A 10,207-nucleotide genomic window follows, 5' to 3' on the forward strand; every position below is an offset into this window, starting at 1 on the left:
AAAAAAAAAAAAAAAAAAAAAAAAAAAAGTTTCCAAGGGGCTAATTGCAACACTTAAAAAAATACAAGGACCTATTAGCAATTTTGACAATTTTTTTAACCAAAAGGAAAAGGCAAGTCCAATTAATGGGGATAAGTGGAATATTTCTTTTTTGGGGGGGTCAAATCTGTATTTGTCGGCAAGTTGGAAATTGAAAAAGTCAACCAAACCAATTTGACTTAGTCAACTTTGTGTTGGCAAGTTTGATTTATAATATGAAATTTAAAGTATTTTTGTCCACTTTTAAGACAGTAAAAAATGTTATTAGATAATAAAACATATTTTTAAATTAATAAAAAATTCCTTATAAGAGTTTGAAAGTGTCTCACCAATAGACGCGTTTTAAAACCACGAGACTAACAGCGATATGTAACGGGCAAAAACTAACAATATTTATTTTGACCCACTAGGGGCTTCCTCGTTTTACGACTTCTCATCCTTACTCCTTGTAATAACCCAAGTCCACCACTAGCAGATATTGTCTGTTTGAACCCATTATGTATCGTCATTAACCCCACGATTTTAAAACGTGTATGTTAGAGAGAGAGGTTTGCACACCCTTATAAGGAATGCTTCGGTTCCCTTTCCAATCAGTGCGGAATCTCACACTCCTTTACTCGACGAGCTCGTGAGATGCTTTAAATAAGTATGGAATATTTGACTATGGATGAGTTCACACTTGAAATCCTTTTTCCAATTTTTTGACATTTTAAAATTCCATCCCCGTTGCCCTACAAAACCCTTCATTTTAATCCCTAATATTTAAATATTTAAATAGTGTTTTTTTTTAATACTAAATTATTTATTATTATTATATGTCAATATTAAGAAGATAAGAGGATAATATTTCATGTTACTCGTATATAAATAATAAATTAATGAAAATATATAATAATTCCACTAATTAAAAGTTCACGTTTAATTAATAATTTTTTTTAATTAAACAATAAATAAATAGGAAAAATCCATTGGTTTAAAAGTTTGAACGCACAATGTTTTAAAAAGATTCCAAGTTGGAAACAACAATTTCGTCTGCTGGAAATTTATGGACCCCACTGCCCCTCCGCCGCCACATACGTTGCGTCTACACGGTGAGGTTATTTTCGTCATTTCAGTTCTCTCACCAAACCCTCGGTTTTCTTCTTCTTCTTCCTTCTATCCAATTCAATTCCGTTCAAATTTCCTACAAGAACCTAAATTCCTCTGCAAATCCAGATTTCTTATCACTCAAATTCTTGATTATCGTTTCGATTCGACTCCATTGCAGTTGCTGAAGATGGAGGTGAAGCTCCGTACGGCTTCCACTTTGGTCTCTCGTCTCAGCTCCGTCTCCGAGCAAATCCGGTGCGACTCCCTGTCGGAGCTCCGATTGATGACGAAGAACGACGCTGAGAGTCGATCGCTTATCGCTGAAACTGGTGCAATTCCTTACTTGGCTGAGACTCTGTATTCCTCCTCTCACGCTGCCCAAGAAGACGCCGCTGCTACGCTTCTTAATCTCTCAATTTCCTCCCGTGAAGCTTTGATGTCCACACATGGCCTCCTAGACGCGATTTCTCATGTGCTTGGCCATCATAATTCCTCTTCTTCTGCCGCCGCCGTCCAGTCCTGTGCTGCGACTCTCCATAGTCTTCTCGTTGTGGATGATTACCGCCCGATTATTGGTTCAAAGCGTGATATAATATATTCGCTTGTTGATATTCTCAAATTTAGGAAATCTCCTCAGAGATCGATTAAGGATGCTCTGAAAGCGTTGTTTGGGATTGCGCTGTATCAGCCGAATCGGTCCACTATGGTCGATCTCGGAGTGATTCCTCCGTTATTCTCTTTGGTTGTGGTCGGCAGTCACGCCGGGATTGTTGAGGATGCGTCGGCGGTGGTCGCGCAGGTGGCGGGATGTGAAGATAGCGAATTAGCATTTCGTAGGGTTTCCGGATTGGGAGTTTTGGTGGATTTGTTGGATTCAGGGACTGGTTCAAGTCAGAGGACAAAGGAGAACGCGGTATCGGCGTTGTTGAATTTAGCGAGGTGGGGAGGAGAGAGGGCGGAGGAGGACATCAAGGATTTGGGATCTGGAATCTTGAGCGAAATTGGAGATGTAGCCATGAACGGCAGTGAGAAGGGGAAAGCGAAGGCGGTGGAATTGTTGAAGCTAATTGCAAGTGGCGACATCGACGGTAACGTATTCGAGGATTTGCAGCTGGATCGTTTGATAAATTCATGTTCTGAATAGGCTTCTGCTCATCTTGCCCTCTCTCTTTGATTGATTGATTAATTACCCTCCACCATATTTATGTGTGATCGGATTAATTCTTTTTCCCTCGTTTGAACAAATTCCATGTACAAATTCAACATAAATGTATCTGTAGATTATAGGACAGTATCAAAATTCTGCACTTTCCACCTAGAATTCAACAAATTTTCATGTGACTCGCATGATCTTGTGGCTGATCTTTGGTATGTAATCTCTGCTCCACCTAGAATTTATGTCTGAAGTTGAGTTGGTATTTAATGGTGAATGAATTTATAGACTTTGAAGCACCATTATCAGGATATGATTCTGTTCCTATCTGCTGTTTTGGTTCATTCCATTTCTGGGTTGCTTTCCTTCTTTGTGCTTGTCCTTTGCCTCTTTGTTCTTATCCTATTACCAATCTTTTATCCACTCCATTTTTATAGTGATTTTTATTGCTAACCCAAATCCATGTTCTTCACTTAGCTCCCCAAACTCCCACGTCATTCTTCTCCCATTACTTTAGAATGATGAAACCCTTATTGGTATGATGGATGGATGGATAGGCATTTCATTTGAGTTTTCCTCTTGAATCTGAAAAAGATAAGTGAAAATAGTGTAAAATGTTTGAGTATTGCAGATAGTACAGTAACTTTTGCACTATAAACGATATCAGTTATAGTACATTTTGGCATAGTTCAGCTTTTTTTAATTCACAAAAGGTTTGAAATCAAGGTACTTCACAATGGTACGATATTGTTCACTTTCAAACTCTTGTAGTTTTGTTTTTGGTTTTCCTAAAATATCTCGAATCAATGTATCCCTTATATTCCTTAACTTATGATTTACTCCTTGACTTTTCTCCCAACAATCTTCTCAACACATAAATATGTGGGTTTTTTTTTTTTTTTTTTTGTTTTTTTGTGTGGAAAGTTAGAGGAATTAAAATGATTTTTTTTTTTTTGGAAGTTTAAAGATTAAAATTAAATCAACCTAATAAAAATCGAATTTAAGTAAGAATACAAATATTTTATTAAATTGATAATAAAATAGTGATAAAATAATCTCAATTTTAAAAGACTTAAATGATTATCAAATTGAATCGATATTACAAATTTGGATAAAAATTAACTTAAAATTAATCATGAAGACTAAGTTAAGTCTCTCTTTTTTAATCTTTTCAATTAAGCGTATAAATGGTGTGTTTAAATAAAAGGACCAAAAATGAAAAGCTTTGAAAGCCCTCGAAAATCAAACGGATATGGCTGATAAGAGAAGGAGCTTGGAAGCGTAATTCGAGGCAATTGGACCTGGCTGGAGCAGTCACCAAACCATATCCATTGCGAAAACGAAGGATTTCCCTCGACTGCAACAGTTGAACCTCTCCCCCATCGTCAATGGCGCTTTTACAGCCCCCCAAAACCCTTCAAATCACCGCCAATCTCTTCCCCATCTCTAATTTCAGCTCCACTCGACCTTCCATTTCAATTCCTTTCTCCTCCTCCTCCAAAACCCATCAACAAAATGCACTTCTTTCATCATCCACCACACCCTTCTCCCTCTCAACCACTCCCAGAAGGATTCTGTGCAAACCCCCCAAGGGAAAGTACATCCACGACGATTATCTTGTGGTAAACTTGTGTTTTCTTTGATTTTGTTTGTGGGTTTGTTGCCAATTGTTTGCTTCTTTTCGCTATTGGTTCGGTTAATCATTTATGAGGTGCTTGTTTTGGTGTTGGGTTTGCAGAAGAAGATGACGGCTGAGGAAGTGCAGGAGCTGGTGAAGGGGAAAAGAAATGTACCGCTTATAATCGATTTCTATGCCACATGGTGTGGACCCTGCATTCTAATGGCTCAAGAACTTGAAATGGTACGTAGCAATTTGATATGAACTCACATTATTATGGCGTTTCTTTGCTGTACATATGCCTAAATGCTTCATTTTCAAATATGGCGTTCAAAGAATGTATGTTATTATCCATTGGCTTAAGTTTTTGTAGTTTGTAGCAACACGTTATTAGATAGGAGTCCTTGTGTTAAAACCTCTCTATGTGATTTCCTCTTCAATTCATATTGGTAATAAGTTGCTCTGTCCCATGCTAGTATTTGAATCCATTAGTGCCAGTAGATATTGTCCTCTTCGAGTTTTCCCTTTCGGGCTTCCCTCAGTTTTTAAAACGCGTCTGCTAGGTAGAGGTTTCCATACCGTTATAGAGAATGTTTTGTTCCCCTCTACAACCAATGTGGGATCTCACAATCCACCCCCTTGGGGGCCAGCGTCCTTGCTAGCACTCGTTCCCTTCTCCAATCGTGTCAGATCTCACACTATCAGTTTAAACATTTTGGTTTAGTAGTGATTTAGCTTCTGAATCCTGTTTGATTATTATTTCAAATATATTGTATGTTTAGATAGGCTAAAGGCTATTCCAGTTTAGTTTACATTTTCCCTTTTAGCTGGAACAACTGGGATGAGCTTCTATATAATTGTGGTAAGGAGGAACGCATGCCTGATGTACAGATAAACATTGATTAAAAGATTGAAGTTGTATATATGTATAAAGCTACTGTAGTCAGTTTGGGTAATGGCAGTACCATGGTGATTTGGGCTATACACATGGTTGGCACTGTAATATTGTGGTCTGTAACGGTGGTCTAGCATTGGCATCGCACGTGATCGTCTCGTAATGGTGGTCTGACTGCAGTAGGAGTAATCTGCGTGGCTCGATAAATCGATCCTCTTTGCATTCAATCAGTGTATCCCAAACTAGCAATTCTATCTTTTGTTAGTATATTTACTCCTATTCTGTGTCCTACAGTTTATATAGGGGTGGAAGAGATTCCTAGTCCATACGCCTATCGTTTTTTCTTTACTTTTAGTGCTCTATTGTGAGATCTCGCATCGGTTGGAGAGAAGAACAAAACATTCTTTATAAGGGTGTGGAAACCTCTCTCTAGTAGACGCGTTTTAAAATCGTGAGGATGACGGTGACATGTAATGGGTCAAAGCATACAATATCTGCTAGCGGTGGGCTGTAACATTCATGAAAGTTTTATATTTTCAAATCTCTTCGGCCTTGCATCACTGCCAAACTTCCCATTATTCCCCAGAGTGGGCTAGTTTTCAAATTTCACATTGCCTCATGGATCTGCTATGTCTGATGATTTGCAAATGTGTTGTTTGCTGAACGTGTCGATGCTCGAGACGATTGCTTGAGCTGATAGCATTATCTATTAACTTCGAACATAGATTAACATTCGGAGTTGTTGGATTAGGCTGTAACTAATACATGCTTATTCAACTTCCATTTTGGAAATCATGGAAGCAATCGCTAATGTGTAGCTCTTACCACAGCTTGCGGTCGAGTACGAGAACAATGCAATGATCATCAAGGTTGATACAGATGACGAATATGAATTCTCACATGATATGCAGGTGAAAACACATCAATCCTTTCTCCCTATCCTCTTTGCTTGGTCTCTATACGACAAAGCGTTCTTACACGAAGCACTCTCATCTATATGATCTACAAACGCATCGATTATCAGCAAATCGAGTTGTGAAAGATATTGTCTTTGTTCGTTTGAAAGGTAAATCTGAGTTGGATGCCTTGTTTCAGGTGAGAGGACTGCCTACACTTTTCTTCATTAGCCCGGATCCGAAAAAAGAAGCTATCCGCACCGAAGGTCTCATTCCGATTCAGATGATGCGAGATATCATTGATAAAGAGATGTGAGCTATGAAGAAGGGAACATCAGGAACACCCTCATCAACACAGCGGGAAATTGGGAGCTCGAACGTGTTCTTTCGAGTCGTGGATGGAGTTTTTTGGCCTCCAGTAAGTCATTTTTTAACCAGAGATTTGAATGGCGGAAAAGCTATTACTTCGCTCCCATCATTTTGTACTGAAAACATAATTTTCTTTTCTTTAGGAAGTGTTATCTTGTAGTAGCAACAGTTCAACTAACAGAGTTTTAGTTGGTTTGAAAAATTTAATCATAGGTTGGTTTGGTTCGGTCCGTTTTCGGCTCTTTGGAAATCGATTCGAATGTATCTACTTATACCCTATTGTCCAATATGTATTCTCGGGATCATGGGATCTCGGGATCTCAGGATCTCGGGCTGGAATTTTAAGTGGGAATCTCACCATGAGATAGGGGAAGATGGAGTATAATAAGGTCAGACGTAGCGTTCTCTTTGTAGACACTTCGTGCTTCATGTCAACCAAATGTAATAGGGTCATATGGTTGTAGGGTTAATTAATCGAGATGAATGCAAGCTATCCTAGACACTCGTCGATATCAAACAAACAAAAAAAAAGGTTTTTTTTAATGTCAAGTAAGATTAACGGCTAGATTCTGAGGAGGGGAGCAAAACATCATTTGTAAGGGTGTAGAAATCTCTCCCTAGTAGAAGCGATTTAAAACCTTGAGGGAAAATTCGGAAGGAAAAATCCAAGTCGTCCTTTTCAGGGTTCGTCTCGACATTTGTACTGAAATTCAAATCAAGACAAACTCTGGAAATAACGATTTGTAACCGCCACGGAAGAACCCAAATTATTTGAGGAAGACCTCAATTTGCTCAAATTTTACGAGGTCGATCAATTATTCCTGCATTCTACATCGTTGTTAAAGAACATTTAAATAAAAGATGGCAACAGGCCGTTGTTATTAAGTTTTTTCGACCCTGAAAAATAAGATAACCATCGGTTTAGGTGCATTTTTGTCTTGTTGAAGAGACAATATATTATTTAAAGGCTAAAATTGTAATATTTTAAACTAGCGGTCATATGTCAATACATCCTATCGAACCATGTGTCCGAGAGAAAAAGTTCAAAGATGACAATATCTCTGCTAGCAACGGGCTTGGACCGTTACAAATGATATTAGAGTCAGACACAGGACCATGTGCCAGCGAGGAGGCTCTTCCCCGAAGGACGTTGTTGGCCTCGAAGGGAGTAAGTTTGATAGGGTCCCACATCGATTGGAGAAAGCCCAAAGAGGACAATATCTGCTAGCGGGTCGTTAAAGAGTATTATTAATTTACCAATAAACAATGGAAGTTGAGTTTGTTTGTATCAATATTTATACAGATGTAACAAGAACACATAAAATACAAAATTACAAACAAATTATTCTTTGTGACAGATCTCAATCTCAGTCCCAAGAAGAAAGGCATTGCCAATGAATGATACAAAAAAGGTGTTACCTTGAGGGTTCCTTTCATGTCTCTGCAGTGTCACCATCAACTATTGCTTTGGTCAAACGTCTTACTCTCGGGGCCGAGCAAGCCACAGCGAACTAAGAGCTCGTAGCCTGGAGAAGTAGTCATGTACGGCGAGAAGCGCACGAGCAGACTGACGAGTTGTCAATATTCGGTGCATTTGTTGAAGTGTCTGTTGTCGCAGATTGTCGGCCTGGAATTTATGCACAACAGCAAGACAAATAGTGTCACGAGACCAATGCACCACAACGACATAACAAAACGCACAATTTCCCAAAATGGATCGCTTTATAACCACATTACAAAATAGATCTGTAATAGCTCAAGCTCATTGCTAGCAGATATTGTCCTCTATGGGCTTTCCTTTCTAAGACTCAAGATTTTAGAACACATTTACTAGGGAGAGATTTCTACACCTTTATAACGAATGTTTCGTTCCCCTCTCTAACCAATGTGGGATCTCACAATTCACCCCCTTGGGGGCCAGCATCATCGTTGGCACCCTGCCCGGCGTTCGGTTCTAATACCATTTGTAACGGTCCAAACCCACCGTTAGCAGATATTGTCCTCTTTGGGCTTTCCCTTCAAGGTTTTAGAACACATCTACTAGGGAGAGGTTTTCACACCCTTATAAGGAATGTTTTATTTCCCTCTCCATCCAATGTGGGATCTCACAATCCACCCCCTTGGGGGCTCAACGTCCTCGATGGCACACTGCCCGGTGTCTAGCTCTGATACCATTTGTAGCCCACCGCTAGCAAATATTGTCCTCTTTGGGCTTTCCCTTCTAGGCTTCCACTCAAAGTTTTAGAACGCATCTACTAGGGAGAGGTTTCCACACCCTTATAAAGAATGTATCGTTCCCCTTTCCAATCAATGTGGAATCTCACACGATCATTCTAAAATGATACATTAAACAAAAAGTTTCAAAACTCATAAAAATGAGATATAGGTTCAACGGTTAGGTTCGACTCTGGTCTCATCAGACACCCAATGAAAGGCTAACACGGAATGTACACATATACATATCGTGTGTAGTATTGGAATACTTACTTGGCGTATAAAACCCTCGAGCGTCCCGAGTTTACCCATCGCCATAGCCATCTGACCCATGTAGTTTGCAACGTTCCCCGACGAACTGGAGGAGCCGAGAGATCCACTCGACAACGTCTCGGCCAGGGACTGTTGCAAGGCCTCCATCCCTTGTGATAAAGCATCTTCTGCTTGCTGTGATGACTGCTGCAAGTTTGTGATTCCCACCAACTGCTGCTCTGTTAGAGGCTCCAGTTGATTTACAAGAAGCTGCAGGTAATAAAATAACTTCAATTACACTTCAAACCCTTTTTGCTCTATTCTTTTCAGAGGGACGGAGGGAAGCGTTCGTCACCTTTAGGAGCTCGGATGAACGAAAACCCCCGAGCCAAAGAAAACATCTTTCGGCAGGTGTTTTCCACATGCCTGATAACAAATGGAAAACGTCAGCCTTCGCTGCATTTCCCTTGAGCCTGAAAAGCTCATCGTAATGAACCAAGATCCCGTCGACTACAATACGCAGTTCCGGGTCACTTGCATGAGAATTAACAGCGGATCTCAATTCGTTCATTTGACGGTTGTGATCTTCAAGCCATCGAGCATATTCTACGTCGAATGCCATGGCTCCTACGAAAACATAGTAATGTATATATGAGGCCATATTGTAACATGGAACTTAACTAAATAGAACACAAATTCGAGGGGCGTCCATCATAAAATCTCGAGCGTGCATCACTTTTTTTATAAAAACGACGCTTTCTCGTTCTTCCCCTTTTTTTCATCTTCGTTAACGAGCATATCAAACAAACATTTCGAATGCGACTCGGGCTACCATAAACAGAAGCTAACATCTATAGAAGCTTTAAAGAATCTTAACAACAACAGAGAGGAGAGATGGAATACCATTTCCACTCATTGAATGGGTCTGGTCACCTGAGCTTGATATGAAAATTCCCTATGAACAGGTGTAACAAAGAAGAGCATAGTCAAATACGACGCGAACAGCGTGATCACTACAAAATAATAACACGATCAAAATATCGATATGGTCGTTAGATGGGAAATATAACCTGCTGTCGTGCTCGTTGAAGCTCCTGCTCGAGTTGTGTCAGCTTTAAACGACTGCTTTCTAGTTGTTGAACATAAGCCTGCACGTGGATGCGACAATAAGGAAAAATCATAATAGACACGGGATACGCGCAACCGAACTAGTTATTGCTGCAAAATACGGTACTAGCTATTACAACTTAACGCCGAGCAGTGTATCCTTGAAAACAGCCAAGGGGCCATGGATTTACAGTCAAAGTAGCCCTCTCTTTAATCTATGGAATCAAGGTGCTGGTTCTTGGAACCAATTCTTGAGAAGAAATCTTACTTACAGCAGGCATTTGGCTATTACGTCACTCGACATAGGGATATGTTGCCTTGCTCGACTTACCTCTCAAGGGACACCCATTGTAACATCTCAAGTCCACCACTAGCAGATATTGTCCTCTTTGGCTTTCTCTTTCAGACTTCCCCTCAAGGTTTTTAAAACGCGTCTGCTAGGGAGAGGTTTCCACACCCTTATAAAGAATGCTTCGTTTTCCTCCCCAACACCGATGTGGGATCTCACAATCTACCTCCTATTCGAGACCCGCGTCCTCACTGGCACTCGTTCCCTGGGACCCCCCCCCCCCCCC

General features: G+C 40.1%; 3 protein-coding genes and 1 long non-coding RNA gene across 6 annotated transcripts in view; 2 read left to right on the plus strand and 2 right to left on the minus strand.

The window, feature by feature from the left end:
• The first annotated feature begins 1,026 nt into the window (after positions 1-1,026).
• LOC111496043 (protein spotted leaf 11) lies at positions 1,027-2,621 on the plus strand. The gene has a single exon (XM_023146286.1). The coding sequence runs from the start codon at positions 1,085-1,087 to the stop codon at positions 2,270-2,272; it is 1,188 nt and encodes a 395-aa protein (XP_023002054.1). The 5' UTR covers positions 1,027-1,084; the 3' UTR covers positions 2,273-2,621.
• Positions 2,622-2,720: 99 nt separating this feature from the next.
• Positions 2,721-2,990, minus strand: LOC111496055. Its single transcript, XR_002720418.1, has 2 exons — positions 2,958-2,990; positions 2,721-2,866 (listed from the first exon to the last, which is right to left on the minus strand). It is a non-coding gene; the product is annotated as an uncharacterized LOC111496055 (long non-coding RNA).
• A 509-nt stretch (positions 2,991-3,499) lies between these two features.
• LOC111496052 (thioredoxin-like protein CITRX, chloroplastic) lies at positions 3,500-6,290 on the plus strand. The gene is made up of 4 exons (XM_023146301.1): positions 3,500-3,903; positions 4,020-4,142; positions 5,625-5,705; positions 5,890-6,290. The coding sequence occupies exons 1-4, from the start codon at positions 3,670-3,672 to the stop codon at positions 6,004-6,006; spliced, it is 555 nt and encodes a 184-aa protein (XP_023002069.1). The 5' UTR covers positions 3,500-3,669; the 3' UTR covers positions 6,007-6,290.
• Positions 6,291-7,291: 1,001 nt separating this feature from the next.
• Positions 7,292-10,207, minus strand: part of LOC111496048 (transcription factor TGA2-like) — a 6,761-nt gene continuing 3,845 nt past the window's right edge. For all 3 annotated transcript variants that reach the window (XM_023146296.1, XM_023146297.1, XM_023146298.1), the window contains exons 6-10: positions 9,596-9,673; positions 9,429-9,480; positions 8,881-9,152; positions 8,547-8,795; positions 7,292-7,686 (exon numbers count right to left, since the gene is read on the minus strand). In XM_023146296.1, the coding sequence (XP_023002064.1) occupies positions 7,540-7,686; positions 8,547-8,795; positions 8,881-9,152; positions 9,429-9,480; positions 9,596-9,673 (798 nt within the window). In that variant the 3' untranslated portion in view covers positions 7,292-7,539. The remainder of the gene's footprint in view (positions 7,687-8,546; positions 8,796-8,880; positions 9,153-9,428; positions 9,481-9,595; positions 9,674-10,207) is intronic.

Source organism: Cucurbita maxima, unplaced genomic scaffold, assembly GCF_002738345.1.
Source record: "Cucurbita maxima cultivar Rimu unplaced genomic scaffold, Cmax_1.0 Cma_Scf00022, whole genome shotgun sequence".
Taxonomy (NCBI): domain Eukaryota; kingdom Viridiplantae; phylum Streptophyta; class Magnoliopsida; order Cucurbitales; family Cucurbitaceae; genus Cucurbita; species Cucurbita maxima.

Bases quoted from the DNA above. Each gene is read 5' to 3' on its own strand.
- LOC111496052 (XM_023146301.1), top strand. From the start codon at position 3,670: ATGGCGCTTTTACAGCCCCCCAAAACCCTTCAAATCACCGCCAATCTC. The intron at 3,904-4,019 runs GTAAACTTGTGT...TTGGGTTTGCAG, and splicing joins TCCACGACGATTATCTTGTG to AAGAAGATGACGGCTGAGGA. The intron at 4,143-5,624 runs GTACGTAGCAAT...CTCTTACCACAG, and splicing joins TGGCTCAAGAACTTGAAATG to CTTGCGGTCGAGTACGAGAA.
- LOC111496043 (XM_023146286.1), top strand. From the start codon at position 1,085: ATGGACCCCACTGCCCCTCCGCCGCCACATACGTTGCGTCTACACGGT.